Below are 18,363 nucleotides of genomic sequence, written 5' to 3' on the forward strand. Positions count from 1 at the left end.
AGTCACATTTTTAAACGAAACCAGCATAAGATTTTCCTTTTTGTGAAATGTACACTGTAAAGTGCACGAAAGCATTTGGAAAGCAAATAAACATGAACTTTTCCCAGGGCATTTCCAATGTTTTTTTTTTTTTCTAATGTGCGCATTAGTGAAACTGGCTGTCACACATTGCGTCACAAAAAAGTGTAAACAGTTGCATCAGCTTGCATGTGTTAGAAAGGTGTCCTGTCATGTGCTCTTTCAGTTCGTCATGCAGTGTTTCTGTACTAGGTAATTATTAACAATCCCCTATTTTATAATAGTTTGCAATGAAGACTAAACTGGACAACATATATATATATATATATATATATATATATATATATATATATATATATATATATATATATATATATATATATATATATATATATATATATATATATATATATGTTCAACATATATATACATATATATATATATACATATATATATATATATATATATATATATATATATATATATATATATATATATATATATATATATATATATATATATATATATATATATATATATATTCATGAAGAAAAAATATGCTCTTTATTTTTTAACACTATTATTGTTGTTTAGCCTACTACTATTTAATTTAAGATCTAAAATATCTAATCAACTTATATTAAAATATTTTTGAGACTTTTTGTTTTTGCAGTTTGTATTAAAAAAATGTAACATTAACACCTTTTTTTTTCTTGCTTCAAATTGTGAAAAGCCCTGTGAAATATAAAGTTGAATTCAGAAAATATAAATGACAAAATCACCCTAGTTTATAAAAGTCCCCCTAGTTTACAAAGTCTTCAACTTTGGGTATTTTCATAGCTACTTTAGATAAGCTGTCTTTAAAGATGATTGGACATCATTCGTTTGTTTGCACATGAGCAACATTGTTATGACGCAACTCTGCACGTAGCCTAATATTTGACGAGGGTTTTCCTTGCGTAAAGAGTGCAGCTCCAGGTATTAAAAAGACTTTCTGGTCATGAGTTACTGTAGCTACTGTTGGTTTTTATTATGAATGTTGATGGAGGAAAGGAGCCAGAGCAGTTCGGCTCAACTTCTAAACTGGACGATACCATCCAAAAGAGCTACAAAATTGACAGGAAAAGAGCCAAATCCCTGCCTGAATCATCAACAGTCAAGGAAAGTCACGGATGTGGAAAGAGGGTCCAGTTTGCAGACACAATGGGACTAAACTTGGCAAGTGTGAGGCATTTTGACATCTCTGATGATGGGAATGAAACATGCAGTGTATTATCTGAATCCAAGGGTTGCCATTTACAGCATGAGTTCAAATCAGCTGTGAATTTCTCATGTTTAGTTCCAGCTTTTAACCTGCCCATTAGCTCCGATGCAGTCAATGTGAAATCACGCCGACTGGGAGTTGCACTGGAGAGCATTACAACTGGATCTGAAGTGGAAGGTCTTATCAGAGTGATGCGCAGCAACTCAAGAAAAAAAGTTGGGGTCAGGTACACTTTAAATAACTGGTTGACATTTTCGGATATTCAAGCTGCACCCAGACTGGATGAAGAACCTGTGCTGCAATGGGAACATTTTCACTTTGTTTTGCAGGCACCACCCTGCTTTGACCAAGATTCATCTGTGCATTTCGCAGTGTATTGTCAGACTGATCATGGGGAATACTGGGACAATAATGATGGGCAAAACTACACATTAAAGATGCGGATCCCTTGATAAGATTGCGGTATTTGACAATTTGGTGCAAGGATCAGTAAGGAGGTTTAATAAACTGAAGCTAACTGTATCTGCAGATAAAATCATGATTATTTGTCTGTCTATTAACTTATTTTTAATTCAGTGTAATGTTAATATACTGTATACATTAATCAGTATGTCATTATATTTCCTTTACAAGTCCTTTGCCGGCAGCCATATCACCCTGTAGCCCAAGACAGCTTGCCCACTGAAGCTAAGCAGGGTTGAGCCTGGTCAGTACTTGGATGGGAGACCACCTGGGAAATCCAGGTTGCTGCTGGTAGTGGTGTTAGTGAGACCAGCAGGGGGTGCTCACCCTGTGGTCTGTGTGGGTCCTAACCCCCCAGTATAGTGATGGGGACACTATACTGTCAAAAAGCACCGTCTTTCGGATGAGACGTTAAACCGACGTCCTGACTCTCTGTGGTCGTTAAAAATCCCAGGATGTTATTCGAAAAGAGTAGGGGTGTGCCCCGGCATCCTGGCCAAACTTGCCCATTGGCCTACTAATCATCCCCCATAGATACTAATCATTGGCTATATCACTCTGTCTCCTCTCCACTAATAAGCTGGTGTGTGGTGGGCGTTCTGGCGCAATATGGCTGCCGTCGCATCATCCAGGTGGATGCTGCACATTGGTGGTGGTTGAGGAGATTCCCCCATTCATATGTAAAGCGCTTTGAGTACTGAGAAAAGCGCTATATAAATGTAACTAATTAATTATTATTAATTATTATTAATTAAGTCTTACTCAAAATTTAGTGTTCATTTTTATTTTTATATTGCTATTTACTGTCATGCTCATATAAGACACATGTGCTCCATACGTTTAAAGGGGCCATGGCACAAGACTTTTCTAAGATGTCAAATCAATCTTTACTGTCCTCAAAGCACATATGTGAAGTTTTAGCTCAAAATACCATATAAATAATTTATCATAGCATGTTAAAATTGCCATTTTGTAGGTGTGTGCAAAAATGTGCCGTTTTGTGTGTCCTTTAAAAATGCAAATGAGCTGATAAAATTCAAACACTGATCACAATGATGGTGGTTTGTTGCAATTAAAACTCAGTTGTGCTTTTCTCTGCACTAAATGGCAGTGCTGTGATTGGATAGTGCAGATTAAGGGGTGGTATTTTTATAATAAGAGCTGCTTATGACATCATAAGGAGAGCCAAATTTCAACTACCTATTTTTTCATGTGCTTGTTGAGAATGGTTTACTGGGTTGATCTTTTTCACATTTTCTAGGTTGATAGAAGCACTGGGGACCCAATCATAGCACTTAAACATGAAAAAGTCAGATTTTTATGCCATGGCCCCTTTAACACTACTGTTTAAAGGTTTAGGATCACTTTACTGAAATGTTTCTCATTAGGCCTATCCTAGAAATCCTTTAATCTGAAGTTGTATTATGGTATTTATATGTGTATATGATTGTTCATTCATTAAAAGTCAAACATTTTATACTTAAAAAAGTTTTTGAAATGAAGGATTTTAAATTTTAAAAAAGTAGCCATTAAAAAATGTAAAAAGCATCTTTAGTAACATAATTAGTTTCATGTTTATTCTTTAGCCATTTTATAGCTTTGATATCTTATTCTGCAACGGTAGTGTATGCATTACATTTATTCAATAAAAACTTTACATCAACATATACAATTACAATATCCTCTGATAAACATTACATTTTAAGTAGACTGATACAGTTTTTAGACTACAACACAGATTTGTCATTCACAAAGCATAGTGCACGATATATTGCAGTATTAGCAACACTAAAGAAGACACTTATAAATGATGATCTCTCTCAACAACGGTCCTCTCTGCAGAATACATCTGACCAATTGATACCTGTGAGACATGGATTTGTAAAAAATAATTTACCTAAAGTACATCAGAACCAATATTAATCTTAAACACTTTTTTTTATTATTAATTTTGGATTATTTAACAACATTTGCATAGCTTGCCTGTCTCTTGATGACTGCCAGATTCTCTCTAGCCTGATTTAGTAGCATATCAAGTGTTTTGGGGTTGTCAACATGAATGTTCTCTCTGAAGCCTTCCTTCACTTTGCGAAGTGCGTATGTTCTGAAAGTAAAGATTATGATTTCTAACACCAAATAAAAGTAAACGATATTTTCTTATACAATAATAAATACATTGCTTGTACATTCGATGTTATTCGTTCGTCAGGAAGTATTTATTTAACACATTAAAAGTTATTGTACACAAGTATGCAAGTTCATTTTTAAAATTAAGTAAAGTGGCAAAAACTAAGGAACAAGCACACACGAGGGAAATACGTCGATACAAGGCATACCTGTAGTTATATGAAGGGAATTTTTTACTTTCTTTCATAAGCATCCTGTAGAGAGAGATCACTTGCGTCCTGCTGCACGACGCCATGTTGAATTTTGTATTTTTCTTCTCGTGTTGCATAACTCTAGTCTGTAGATGTATATCGCCATCTAGTGTTACCCTCAGATTGCAGAGGAACGCAATAAGCTAACATTCCTCCAGTTTATGATCATAAAGAAGAGATTCATAACCTTACAGTACATCTGTCCTCAATATAATAATGCAATATAATGGTTAAACGTTGTATATCATATGGTCCATTGACTATAGACCCAATTTCAATAGATTTGAGGGACATGCAAAGGGAGGTGGGGGTAGGTCAGCCTCACATCATGTTAGTGATACTTAGATGAACCATATTTGTGCCTGGGGAGGCAAAAGAAGGTCCCCAGGGTCACATTGTGACTTACTGTGCCATATGTGGTCTCTTTTAATGACTGTTAGCATCACTCTTTGTGACCACTGTTTGCTAGTAAAATATATATATGAAGTTTCGTTGCAAAACGAGATAAATCCGTTTTTAACATTTTTGTCAAAACATGTTTATTATTATCTTATCATGTTATTATTTTGTTTTATGGTGCTACATAGCTGTATTTTTAAGATATTAAGGTTAAAATAAAAATAAACCAACTGCATTGGAATTGATATTAATTGGAATGCACAACCAAAAAAAAACAGATTTCTAAAATTTTTTTAAAAAACTGAGTTATCTCGTTTTGCAACGAAACTCTTCATATGTAGTTATATATAACTATGAAATTTGACCTTTACTTTTGTAAGCAATATGTAATACTTTAAGAATGTATCACTACTAATGAAATTAAATTAATATTTTTTAACAACTAAACATTGCAACTCGAAACTTAAATTTATTCAATAATTTCAAGTTCAACCACTGAGGCTTAGACCTTGAATCTGTTGCTTACTCTGTCATACAGATGAGAGTTATGTGGTCAGTTGTGCGGATAGGTATATACAGACTAGTCAATTTAGTATCAAATACCTTAAAAAATGTTAAAGGGGACACATCATGAAAATCTGACGTTTTCCATGTTTAAGTGCTAAAATTGGGTCCCCAGTGCTTCTATCAACCTAGAAAATAACATAAAAAACCTGTAACTTAGTTTTGGTAAACCATTCTCATCAAGCATGTGAAAAAAAGGTAATTGAAATTTGGCTCCCCTGTGATGTCAGAAGGGGATAATACCGCCCCTAAATCTGCACTATCCAACCACGGAACTGCCATTTAGTGCGGAGATCAGCTCATTTGCATTTTAAAGGACACACACAAATGGAACATTTTTGCTCACACACACAAAGTGTCAATTTTAACACGTTATAATAAATTATCTATATGATATTTTGAGCTAGAACTTTACATACGTACTCTGGGGACACTTGACATCTTAAAAAAGTCTTGTGAAATGTCTCCATTTACATCAATGCATTCAGAACTCATGGTGAGATCCATAAGTCTTTATCTCTCTGTTACTCTCCCTTCAAGCACGTCACCTATGTGTATTATTTATCATCTCCTCCTTTCATGTCCACAGGGTCCACATAGTATCTGCCTGCCCCATTTACTCACAGAACCTACTGCATTATTAAAAACCAGAAAGAGCCTAACCTCTTTACTGCTGTAGCCCTCACAACTGAATTGGAGGGGAACATGATAGTACATCAAACTTTGCAAATCAGTCATTTTAAAAGACATACCAGTCACTGAAGTCTTGTGCATTTGAAGACATTTTCATGATGTATTTAAGATGTACAGAATTAGAGAGACATGACTACTCACCAATGAAACACTACAGATGTACAGTATCACATCACCTGAATGATTCATGGGGTTGCAATTGTTGCAGACTTGTTTGACAGGTTTGTGTCTGAAATAGACTAAATGTAGTCCAAAGGCTTCTTTGGAAGAGTATTAAACATGAAAAAAGATGACACAGAATTTACTTTAAGTGTTGGGAGGGACTATGAAACCTGACCAAACATCTCTCAACTAGACCAAACTAAATGATCTGGCACACAAGTTAGTGCTGCCATAACACTAAACTTGCCTGCACATGCAGTACAGACAACTCAATAGTGCTTTCTGTCTTGACTATTTGAAGATGAATGGAAATCTTTTGTATCATTACTCAGAAATGGACTCTTTCAGTAAAGAAAGACAACCACAGAGGAGTTGTGCAGTATACTATATGTGCACTGCTAAGTGGTTTATTTTGTTTGGGATGCTGGTGTCACTGAATTATTGAACATTTATGAGTCACTTTTTGAGAGCTATATAGTTTCTGACCTGAGGCTTCTATGTACAGAATGGAGACAATTTATTTGCATGTTTTAAATGTTAGTGATATTTATTCAATAACTGAATCAGTTTATATAAACCATTTAATCCCAAAATTGTCCATGAAAGTGTTCAAATTATGTTTCATAAGTTTGTTTGTTTTTTTGTGAAAAATGAGTTTTAAGTTCGGTCACAATTGTGACCGGTGGGATAATGTAATACGAAATTAATGTTATACTTTATAATAAGGTTATATATTACCATTAGTAAATGCATTAGATAACACTAACAAAGATTAAAAAATATCAGCTCAGCAATAAAAGACAAAACAGCGATAATAAGATTAAACAACATTAAGAAAAGTAATGTAGAATAAAATAACTAAATAGAATGAAATGAATACAATATAAAAATAATAAAAGTGAATGATAAACTGATAAAGTAATTGAACTAAATAATTTAATTCATCATAAATGAAAAAACTGAAATAAACACAAATGTTTCTACTCGGATCTTTTAAATTCAGAAAAAGACTACATTAGTATTGTTTTTCTTTACAGGCTAAGTAACAGAAAGACAGATGTGCCTAATGAGAGCACAATCTCTTCAGGGAATGTTTAGGATGCTCAGCACAGCACGAAATTCTAACCAGGTCAAGTCTTGATTTAGGGACTGTGATAGAGAGCAACTGCATTTCTAATGCCATTTATATTCCACCAGAGATGTTTCCTTCAATCAAATAAGGCAATATGCCATGTGCATTGGATGCTGTGTCTCTCTTGTCTAAGACAGATTGTAATGCTGTGGAAAAAAACTGAACCTACAACGTTTAAAAAAATAGTGTTATACAAACATACAGTATCTATCTCAACATATTATGCTTTAATTGTCTGTTATGTGCATATAAACACCAAATGATTTCGTTAAAGAGGTGCCGGTCCGTATATTATCCAATGAGAAAAGGGTCTCTGCTCAGATCTTCAGGTTCATTACTCAAAAGTAAGCTGTGCTACCAGTGTGGTAAAATACATCAGCAGTATCTTATCCATTGGAAATACAACCCTGGACACTCCATTATACCCAGAGCATAATTCAAACAAACTTCCCTGATAGTTTAAACTCCACGACTGCAGCTTCATATTTTCCCAAATCTCTGTCGCTCCTTCTTGACAATCTGCAATTGCTGTGGAGGCACACGAGTGGAAGTCCTCCCAATATCTGCATGTAGACAAACATTCTGTTTGACACACATTTTTACATTTATCAGTCTAAACCATAGATTGCATAAGTTTAACTCATGGTAATATTTTAGATTACAAAGAAATTTATGAAAGGCTTGATGCCTTACATCACCACCATTGGCTTCTTACTGCTATAGGCCACTGGCACCTCTGCTCTCACTTGCTAAATTGATTATATGTGACACTGCCTGTGAAACCAAAGTCTCATAATCTAATTTTGATATATCAAATCATAATTTCAGTCATTTATTTAGTTTTTGACATGACCTTATTCAGTCAATATTAAAGGTGGGGTGCAAAAAAGGGAGTCGGGCCGAGTACCAAAACACACTTGTAGCCAATCAGCAGTAAGAGGCGTGTCTACAAACCGACATCATTGCCTGGGTGTTTCTATTGTGGTGGGGTGTGTTTGTTTAGGTGATTTCAAATGTCAACATTGGCTTTAGGAGATCATGCACCCCGTCTTTAAACATATCAAGGCTTTATTTTCACAAAATGTTATTTACATTATGCATGATGATTTTAAGAAAACAAAGTCTTGGTTTTCACAGACTAGGTCACGTATATTTATTGATTTACTTTCAGTGATTATTGTAGACGAAGTGGTCTTACGAGCAGATGGTCTGTAGGTTCTCTCTGTCGTCCAGCTCTTGGGAATAGTTCACCATGTTTTCTCCAAGGCCAAGCAAACAGTCAGAGAAGCCTTTAAATACTGTTTCACAAGTTCCTGCAGTACATACTGCCTGAACCAAAGAAACTGAAATACAACAAACTAAATCAACTAAAATAATACACATCATAATCGGAATTTTGCCCAAGGGCTTAAAAATATTCGATTTGAAATCATTCCTAAATTAACTGCAAAAACTCAAATGAACAAAAATGTGACCCTCCTTTACAGTAACCAAATATATTTAACACAGTGTAATCACAGTATATAATCATTAGTTAAACACATCATATACATTTTTAATGATTATAAAGATGTCTCATAAAAAAATCACTTTTGAAAGGCTATTAAGTATTTTTTTTTTCTCAACACGTATGAAAACCTGAAAATTATTAACAACCTTTTGAAGGACTTACCTAATTCCAACGTGAATAGAACTGAGCTGTATTTATCGGACGAAGGCAGACCCATCCTACCATTAACAAAACCAACAGACTGTGAAGGAGGTCCGTGATTGCTTACTTCCTCTCATCAGAAACAATTTGCATTTCAAAGAAAATACAATTTCTTCTGTCACGAATCCCAAGATTCCCCACAGCTGCCTGGGATAAAGTGGATTGTTGAGAAATAGATGTCAGCAACGTTCCCCCGCCCCCCACCGCTAAATATGACGCAAGCATCATATTAAAGCACCTTTTAAATAAATAATAATATCTTAAATCACTATATTATATTGCTATACAATGTTAACGGTTTTAAATAATAGCAAATGTCCTGTCATTAATGGGATAAATAATATTGATAACAATAAAATGATGATGATTATTATTAATTATAATAATAAAATGTCAAAACTCTGTCAAATCCCTTTCTTATACAAATGCAAATATTATACAACTATACACTTTTTTTCTTTTACCAAATATGACATTTCTTAATACAAAAACCTTTGATCAAGTTTCATAACAGAATACTTATCAAAAAAGACAGTTTTAAGCAATGTCTCTCTATCAAACTGAATAAAATAAGCAGTAAGCTTGCGGATGGGTTTGATAAGCAATTGCAATCGTTTTCCAACAGAGGGTGTTGTTGTCAAAATAGGCTATGGTCGTGTGTTTCAAGATACTGGAATACGTTTTTACCCTCATACGTACTGTGTTTATAGTATTTTTAATAATAGCATTAGTAACATGAATATTTCCATTTAAACACTCATTAAAACTCACAAAGTATCTCACAGCTGTATTATCTTACCAGTCAGCATTATTTGAAATATTTTAGTTTGTACAACCTGCCACCTGGTAATCTTTATATCTATTTTATTTTATTGTTTTCTATTCTATTATCCTAAAAAAATCTATTTCAATAACTACTTTATTTTTTATCCTAATGAAATCAAAAAGATGCATGTTAATAAATACAGAATAACTGAATACAGAATAACTGAAGTTTTTGCAGGATGGATAACACTATGTAGGCCATAGGCATTAGGCAATTATCCAGGTTACAGTGGGTCAGAGGCAAAAGTATACCAACACAAGGTCACTCTTGTGTGATTACATAAGTTATGGAGAGACTGCTCTCTAGTGGTAAGTTTCACAAGCACAAAAACCACAAAAACAAAGTATGAGAGTTTTTTATTATATTATCTGATACATGTATATATACTTTTGTCAAATCTACTATAGGAGTAGAGGGTACATCACTTCCCCAAAGTTAACCACATGCTACAAAAGCTTTAATGTTTGTGCATTTTTAAGCAGAGAGCTTGCTCAGAACTGCATTATCAACTGTGCACTTCCCTAAAGAAAATGCAAACCGTTTACTGAGCAAGCATCTGTTTTGCTGTCAAAAAAGCTTGAGTGTTTGTATTCTAATATTACTGCTTTGAGAACAGTTGATGTTAATTATTAAAGTTAACTATGCTCTGGGTTTGTCATTTTAGAAAAGAAAACTTATAAACTGTGATAATGTTTACTGAAGAATAGATAAAAATTCTTGTTTTTAAATTTCTGTAATATGGCAGATTTTCATCCCACGCAAAATATATTTTTAGTCTTTCCCGTGTTAAGACACATCATTTTAGGCTACTTACAAATTGAGCAACACAGGGAAGCAGCGTGGAGGTGGGAATAAAAATAAACAGCCTAATTTCAGCTAATTTTGTCTGGATTTAAGGATCAAATTGGTTTATGTCAAACTTCTATATTAAATGTGTAATGCATTTTCAAGATTGTTAATTTATGTTAAGTTATTTGATCGTTTATATGTCACTTCACAACAGACACATCCTTGCATATACAATATTTAATGACAAATAAAAAAACAAGATACACCCAGACATTGTTTATCTGAATTTAAGTAATATTTTAGCATAGGTTAGGTTCATAAAGCCACAGTTTATACAGGACTTTTAATATGTAAAACTGAATTATAACACTGAGATGGTTTAACCTCTGATTATTTTGGTATTCTGATAACTCATTATTTATGCATAAGATTATTAAATACTGTACATTGGTATTTATTCCTTTATTACTTCATGTGTTTTTAATTTAATTTGTATTTGATGACGAATACTGTTGCAGTGTGACGACCAACAGGTGTTTCGTCTTGTGATAGCAAGAAGGCGCCAAGCGCGATGCGTATTGCATCATCAGTATTAAAAGTAGGTGGTGTACTGTTTTCTCTGACGTAGGGTTTTATTTACACGTTTATGTAATAGCCTACATTACCTAATAAAAACACATTTCTTTTACTCATGAAATATAACATTTCAAAAACTTTTTTTCCGTTTGCCTAGTGGCCATCTATTTATCTTCATGTGTATAACGAATTGGATGAGGCTGGACAGGAGTGGAAGTGAAGTTTTTCACCCCTCCCGTAGAGATGCTCACAGCTGAACTCCAGTGGCAGCCTCAGTAACACACGTCCCCTTGGAGACTAGAGCAACACGTGATGCGTCTACTTATCACGTTCACTGAGCAGCGCTCAGGAACACACTTTGAGGAAAAAGTGACTTTTCTGAACTTCATTCGTCGCAAGTGTCGATGGCCATCATCGCTTTAGGGAGCTAAAACAGTAAACGTTGTGATCTATCCAGTTGGCGAACTTTGCACATCCTCAAATGCGCCATTTTGATCGCTCTCCGGAACAAGTTTGTAGTTTTTTTCGAAGTCCATCATCTCTTTTCACCATCACCATGTCTTAGCGCAGTCTGCCCAACCCCGACAAAGTCAAACGTAAGTACCGACAAGTTTTCTCAAATTTATCGCATGTACGTTCTCCATCCTGTCGACTGCAAACTTTATTGGCTGCATACTTGGTTGTAAGTTTTTAAAACTTGTTAGGCCGAAGATGTCGAAGTGATGTCCGATGTTTTTTTTTCGCACAGGGTTTGTGTGCTTCCTCGTTTCATTCTCGCATCCAAAGGTTGAACGCCTGACTACAGGAATTCACTCGCGTCTAACCAGCGCACATGCGTTCACCCAACTTACCTGCCTTTAACTTTTTATCACAAATATGGCTTTTCTCTCGATTGACAAAATTAAGTTTACTTCAAACATTGATATCAAAAGCGAATCTTTAATTTTGAGCCGAAGCATCCACATCTTTGAACTTTGATCGAGGCTAACGCGTGGGGGGTTGGACACGCTTCCCTTTATATTTTGACCTTGCAGGGACATTTTGTATCTACGTTTCATTTGCGCTTTCGACATGTTTTTTTACGATGGATACGGTGTTATTGGTTATCATACAATCACTGTCGTGTGTGTCAAACGTCATAAACTTAGTGTTTGGGAATGTCAAACTTTTAAAGGAGGAAGTTCGCTGTTGTCGGTTTACTCGCACGAGTTATCTTTGGGTTGGGTTTGGGGCACGAGATGATCAGTCTTACAAAACATGTAGTCGGCACTTATGTTTGAAAAAAGAAACGATATTGTCAATGTCCTATCAAATATATCGATTAGTGATGATTTTTCTACACATCGAAACTTTCTCAGCGATCTCTGCTTTGATGCATCATTTTGCGCGTGTCCGTGCTCGTACCCTCCTCCTCCCATCATCCTCGCGGCTCTCATGAGATTCTCAATGCACAGAGATCCGGATGAGCAGTTCACATTCCTTTACCAAATTCAACACTGGGCTTCAGCAGGATTTCAGTGGCAGCATCATTCAGTCACACTCACATTTCTCTTTTAACCAAGTTATTCGCACAGGTATCGTGGACATTGCATTGATCACTGTGAGATGTAAATGTTTAAATATAGTATATAGCCTACAAATGATACAATATTTAATAATCTAGGAAAGTGACAATTCATTTGTGAACTTAATTTTAGCAGATGCTATTTTTTTGTGGATATCAAACCATTGGGTAATAAATTTACAACACCAATATGATGACTCCCTCGAAACTCGGGTGTCGTCACTAGAATTTGTTTTAAATGACAAGGGTGGGCCCGGTCCCCTGCATATATACGTGAAAAGGTGCATTTAGTAAGCCCCCATCACAGAGCCAGTTTGTACCCCGCCCCCCGATAACGACCCTGATTTTACTACAGTTTTTTGTTCATTTGTATAATATTTGCATAAGCCTTTTGCATTTTTTCTTTGAACGTTAAATATATCGAGATTATAAGTAATAATTTTTCTCTACTTGGAACATGCATGGAGCCAAGCTAAAACAAATCCTCATTTTCCTACTAGAATAGCTGCTCCTACACTTCCAGATGATGAAGGGTGGAGATCTGTTTGTTCAGTACAAATCAGACACGTAAAGCAAGCGGGCCATTGAAAATTCAAAGGCATGTTCGACTAAACACTCAACCAGTGGTCGGGACTGTAATCTCCTCTGTCCTCAGCAGGGAGTCGCCAGAGTTGAATAGAGAAAACCTATTGTGACCAATCAGAGCTGCCATCCTGATAGGGATAGAAAGAGGCCATCAGTTTATACCCCACTTGCTTTTCAAAACCTCTATAAAGAGTCTATACATCCGACAAATTCCCATATACCCATTGACTGATTGATTGCTATTTGTCTGTTTGAATATTGAGGCCCAGACGTGGTACTAATATGCATCCTAAAGGGTAAGGTCATTAACTTTGATTGATTAAAACAAATTCACTCAAAACAACTCACTGGTAAACTTCCCTTGACAAACAATGTCTAACTGTGATTGTTTACACAGTGTAAGAGTGGTCAGTTTGTTTATAATGGAGTGGATGAAGAAACTAGTTGGTCACCTTACTGAGACTTTTACCCCTAGTGATGGGTGTTCTATTCACCCATCCAGGGGTAGAGTTGGGCATCCTGTTACTCTCTGGACCTATTTTTAACCTGTCTATTTTAGATAAGATTATGTTCCTTCTCCTTCGTAGGGAATGGGAAGCCTGATTTGGTCCTGTGGCGTTGGGTGAGATATTGTGATACCTGTGGGGTAGATAAAAATGAGTTTTGGGCAGAAGGATGTGAACTATTTACACGTTTTAATAGTCTTTAAAAAGCCCTGGATTGATTAGAGCAACGACTGTGAAAGATTTCTGAATTTTATTATTCTAGGCATCTTTTAATGCTACAGTTTCTTTGGTTACAAGGTATATCACATTTACTGCTCATATGCTGTTCATGCTTAAATCCTATTTCTTAACTTTAAAGTACTTTAATAGTTAGAAACAAAACGAAAAGTAAAACTAAGTCTTAAAACATAGTTATAAGTAGGATATGGATGACAGGAAATAAAGCAGCTTCTGTGGATAGAGGAAGTTAGAAAAACAGAAATAATTGGTGCCGTATCTTTTCCCTGTTATTGTTAAAATTGCCTAATAGTCAATCAGACAGGTCATACTAATAGACAAACTGTGATCATCCTTGATGTTTAACCACAATCATGACTTCTGTTTAACTTTTTGCGTATGCTAACAGTCCTTCCTGAGGGATCTTTTGAGCTTTGCTTTCTCTTTTTTGCGTTTGTCTGTTAGAGAGAAGAGATGGCGAATCACGTATGGCTTTGCAAGCCTCCTTTGCCTCCTCCTCCTTCCTTCTGACTCCGCCCCTTTTCTCCCACCCTGCCCCTGTTGCTGACTAAACGGTTTTGTCAGCTGGCAGTTGCCCCACAGTCTGTGAATTTTTGATAGCTTTAGAGGTGGAACGATGAGCGGGGAGGCGGGATGCTGAAGAAAAGCTTAGTAAAAGTTAGTGAGGCGGTAGAAAAGGAGAAAGAGAAACATGGGGAGATGGCAGGTCTAGTCACATTGTGAAACCAGTTCGTCTTGTAATAGCATTCTTTATGTTTTAAGCCTTACAGTTTTATGTTCTAGCATTGAACAAACGTTTGAAAGATGTGGAAATATGCCTGTGGCTTATACATGTGTATCACATTCACATAATGGATGAGGAGTTTTTGTTTTTGCTAACAGAATGACTGATGACCCGACAAGCTTACCAGGCATTTGTCAGAAAACTGTTAATCTAATAACATAAAACCATTCACCATGACAGCATCATGCCTTAATAAGTCGTGACTTCAGTTTCAGCCCCTCGCAGTGATTCATTCAATGGAAAAAAAGAAGCGAGTTCAGGAGTGTTTATGACTGTCAGTGTTACCGTCATTTATCTGGAGAATATAGGCGTGTACTGCAGGTTAAGAAACCATTGTCATCATTGTAAAGTGATGATCACAGATACCTTCATAGACAATTATTCATAAGCAAGGAAAGTTGCTCAGAGAAACATCCCGGCTGCTAGCTAGCGGGACAGATCCTCCTCTGTGTCTTTGAGAGCGATGTGCAATGGGAAACAGATGTGGCTGGGCTCTTAGTTCGGTGCCTTTTCTTCAAAGAGTCTCAATCAGCTTGTCAGTATACAGAATGGCTTTGTGAAACATATTTTGTCAACTTTATAGATTGTTGCAAAGTGCTTGTCTGTCAGTTTTGCAGGCAGCACTAGTAGAGAGTTAGAAAATGAAAATAAACTGCATGTTTGTTTAGTGACAGTATAATGTCCAAGTAATAATCCTTTGGCGTTCGTTGGCCCCGTTCAAGAAACCGATGATTGATTCTTGGCTCAATCATTTGAGGATTTTATCTTTATAGATTCTGAAAGGAAAACTGCAAGATGAGGAGTCTACCCCAGGGAACCAATCTGGTGGCAGTAGGGTGATGGACGGGTGCTGTTAAGCAGCGAAACGATGGCTTGTTTGAGAATCTTTAAAACAAAAGACACATTCCAATTTGCTGAGACGAATTAATGACGTAACAGCAGCATTTATAGTAGTGAGAAACTGAATTAAGATATGACTCAAATCACCATCTATCTCATTTGTGAGCGCGTCATTATCACAAGATTGTCCGAATCATCTGATGACATGTTTAGCGTTACTCTTTCGTAAGCTATATATTTTGATTTCATCAGCCCTATTGGAAGACAACACAGTTAGTGACGGGTTATAAAGTCATGCGTAGGCAAAGATGCTCATAGTTAGCAGTTATCATTTGATAGTATTACGTTGATTCAGGCATTTCTCTAGCAGCCTCTCCCTCAATGCCCCGAGGCAGTGTAGACAATGGACCAAAAATGGCATCCTTTCAGGATAAGATACCAGGCCACTCCCCGTCTCTTGCAGCTTTAAGAGCATAAGGCAGACAGTGTTTCGCTGAACCAGTGTTTTCGGCCTACCCACCATTCTAGACCACACTAATGTCTGCTAATCCATGCTTGCTACAGTAACAGCTTTGTCCACATGCAAACAACATTTGTTATTTAGAAGCTGATTTATGTTGTTAATATTCACACTCACATTTAGCAGCTTGCATAAGTCAAGTCAAGTTATAAGTGCAGTTTTATATAGCATTCTTTCACAAAGCGCATTGTTTGGCGAAGCAGCTTTACAAATATTTCAGTATTGTTACATATTCCATAAGGTTTATATATGTGTTTGTAGACCCCCAGTGAGTAAGCCAAATGTCGTAAAGAATGAGTTACTCCATATGTTGGTTAGTAGTAAAGGGGAAAACTTTGAGAAACCCGGCTCGGCTGAGGGTGGGCCCCAATTCTCCTTTAGCTATACAGTTCTTCCTAAAATGTAGGCTATGGCATAGACGTTTTCAGTGGGTTAGAGGCAATTCATCATATTTCCATAACTGCACAATACACTCTTAAAAATAAAGATAAAGGTGCTTCAAAAGTTCTTCACAGTGATGCCATAGAAGAACTATTTTTGGTTCCTCAAAGAACCATTTCTTTTATACCTTTTTTTTTAATCGGAAGAACCCTTTTCCACCACAAAGAACCTTTTGTGAAACAGAAAGATCTTTATGGAACCATTTAGACAGAAATGGTTCTTATATGGCATAATGAAGCACCTTTTTTTGCTAGCAAAAACAGGGAATATATGTTTGATGTATAGAACCAGATGCAACTCTTTGGGCTGCTAAGTAAAATTAGTTGCTTTAAAACGGGAATGATCAGTATTACTCTAGCTTCATGCAAATTTTTGAAACTTGAAAAGAAGCATGCAACTTGTTTTATTAATTGAATGAAGTATTTGCAAAATCATTTGCAAGAGAGTTTTAGTTTTGTTTTAAAGAGGAGAGTATTCCTGAGGGAACAGGAGTAAGAAAACAAAACATGGAAACAAGGCAAAGGTCACTCTTGATTCTTTTGTAGCTTGGTTCATCTCAGGGTTGCAGTAAATATTAACTTGCTTATCACGGAATATAGTACATGTTCCTCTAGTCTACTAGAATTAGACAAAGAACTTGATGTCAAAATGAGCACTAATGAGTTATTTTAATCGGACGATTGTTATTTTAATTTTAAAGATTATGATTTGATACGGAAAGGTGAATACAATTCTTGTTAAAATTTAGTTTTAAAAAGAGTTTGGTGTAAACGCTTGGACTCGTTCATCTCAACTTCTCCAGGTTGTTTAATATAGTAAAATCCATTTTTTTTCTAAACTAGGTTTCTTGCTCCATAGTGCCCTCCATCGCCACATAAATCTCAGTACTTGTGTGCAGGTTTTCTCAGATTGATTAAAGTTGTCCTCATGTTATCTTGAAGGGATAGTTCACCCAAAAATGAAAATAATGTCATTAATGACCCTCATGTCGTTCCAAACTTGTAAGACCTCCGTTCATCTTCAGAAAACACAGTTTAAGATGTTTTATATTTAGTCTGAGAGCTTGTTGACCCTTCATTGAAAATCTATGTACAGTATACTGTCCATGTCCAGAAAGCTAATAAAAACATCATCAAAGTAGTCCATGTGACATCAGTGGGTCAGTTAGAATGTGTTGAAGCATTCGAAAATACATTTTTGTCCAAAAATAAAAAAAAATTATGACTTTATTCAGCATTGTCTTCTCTTACTGTTCTAAAGTCATGCGACGTACGACACGGTTGACGTGTTATATGGTGCACCCTAGCTTTTTGTTTTTGTTTGTTTGTTTTCTGCGCCCGTGCTTCGATTACAGTCTGAGGGACTGTAAGTTTGAAAAAAAAACTTTGCAAACATGTCTGAAGATGACACGTCATCCGCGTCACTGCAGTCACGTGACTTTAGTCTCGCGCATGCACTTCACAACAGATGCGGAAGAGAAGACAATGCTGAATAAAGTCATAATTTTTTGTTATTTTTGGACCAAAATGTATTTTCGTTGCTTCAACACATTCAAACTGACCCACTGATGTCACATGGACTACTTTGATGATGTTTTTATTACCTTTCTGGACATGGACAGTATACCGTACGTAGATTTTCAATGAAGGGCCAAGCTCTCGGACCAAATATAAAACATCTTAAACTGTGTTCTGAAGATGAACAGCGGTCTTACGAGTTTGGAACGACTTGAGGGTGAGTCATTAATTACATTATTTTCATTTTTGGGTGAACTATCCCTTTAAATATGTGTGTTGGGTAAAAAGCCATATTAATATGAACAGTCAGAGAGTTTTTGGTGCTTTCTTTGCTGTGTATTGTTTTTTTGACATGATTATAAAACATGCTTGTTGCTTCACAAATGTCAGGATAA

General features: G+C 35.9%; 3 protein-coding genes, 1 long non-coding RNA gene and 1 pseudogene across 8 annotated transcripts in view; 3 read left to right on the forward strand and 2 right to left on the reverse strand.

Annotated features, from left to right (window-relative positions):
- Nucleotides 1–761: 761 nt before the first annotated feature.
- Nucleotides 762–1,823, forward strand: LOC129442299 (uncharacterized). 2 transcript variants are annotated; one of them, XR_012373174.1, is made up of 2 exons: nt 762–1,508; nt 1,612–1,823. It is a non-coding gene; the product is annotated as an uncharacterized lncRNA (long non-coding RNA). The 2 variants fall into 2 exon arrangements; XR_012373175.1 differs by having other exon boundaries at nt 762–1,503.
- A 98-nt stretch (nt 1,824–1,921) lies between these two features.
- Nucleotides 1,922–2,038, forward strand: LOC141351516 (5S ribosomal RNA; annotated as a pseudogene).
- Nucleotides 2,039–3,294: 1,256 nt separating this feature from the next.
- Nucleotides 3,295–4,240, reverse strand: lyrm4a (LYR motif containing 4 a). The gene is made up of 3 exons (XM_055202274.2): nt 4,081–4,240; nt 3,728–3,848; nt 3,295–3,608 (listed from the first exon to the last, which is right to left on the reverse strand). Exons 1-3 carry the CDS (start codon nt 4,197–4,199, stop codon nt 3,546–3,548), a joined length of 303 nt encoding a protein of 100 aa, XP_055058249.1. The 5' UTR covers nt 4,200–4,240; the 3' UTR covers nt 3,295–3,545.
- A 1,322-nt stretch (nt 4,241–5,562) lies between these two features.
- Nucleotides 5,563–8,966, reverse strand: nrn1b (neuritin 1b). The gene is made up of 3 exons (XM_055203937.2): nt 8,745–8,966; nt 8,271–8,415; nt 5,563–7,635 (listed from the first exon to the last, which is right to left on the reverse strand). The coding sequence occupies exons 1-3, from the start codon at nt 8,797–8,799 to the stop codon at nt 7,407–7,409; spliced, it is 429 nt and encodes a 142-aa protein (XP_055059912.2). The 5' UTR covers nt 8,800–8,966; the 3' UTR covers nt 5,563–7,406.
- Nucleotides 8,967–11,134: 2,168 nt separating this feature from the next.
- The window catches only part of rreb1b (ras responsive element binding protein 1b), a 48,787-nt gene continuing 41,558 nt past the window's right edge, over nt 11,135–18,363 (forward strand). For 2 of the 4 annotated variants that reach the window (XM_073875932.1, XM_073875936.1), the window contains exon 1: nt 11,135–11,570. The gene's annotated coding sequence lies outside the window, so the exon portion shown is untranslated. Of the gene's footprint in view, nt 11,571–13,723; nt 13,746–18,363 lie in introns of those variants that run through there. The other 2 variants (XM_073875938.1, XM_073875934.1) reach the window with 2 other exon arrangements.

The sequence above is a fragment of the Misgurnus anguillicaudatus genome, chromosome 2 (genome assembly GCF_027580225.2).
Source record: "Misgurnus anguillicaudatus chromosome 2, ASM2758022v2, whole genome shotgun sequence".
Taxonomy (NCBI): domain Eukaryota; kingdom Metazoa; phylum Chordata; class Actinopteri; order Cypriniformes; family Cobitidae; genus Misgurnus; species Misgurnus anguillicaudatus.

Excerpts from the sequence above, each read along its gene's own strand:
- nrn1b (XM_055203937.2), bottom strand. The coding sequence starts at position 8,799 with ATGGGTCTGCCTTCGTCCGATAAATACAGCTCAGTTCTATTCACGTTG. Across the intron at positions 8,416-8,744 it reads TCTATTCACGTTGGAATTAG|TTTCTTTGGTTCAGGCAGTA; the intron begins GTAAGTCCTTCA and ends GTTGTATTTCAG. Across the intron at positions 7,636-8,270 it reads AACCTACAGACCATCTGCTC|ATATTGGGAGGACTTCCACT; the intron begins GTAAGACCACTT and ends GTCTACATGCAG.
- lyrm4a (XM_055202274.2), bottom strand. The coding sequence starts at position 4,199 with ATGCAACACGAGAAGAAAAATACAAAATTCAACATGGCGTCGTGCAGC. Across the intron at positions 3,849-4,080 it reads TTCCCTTCATATAACTACAG|AACATACGCACTTCGCAAAG; the intron begins GTATGCCTTGTA and ends CTTTACTTTCAG. Across the intron at positions 3,609-3,727 it reads TGGCAGTCATCAAGAGACAG|GTATCAATTGGTCAGATGTA; the intron begins GCAAGCTATGCA and ends CATGTCTCACAG.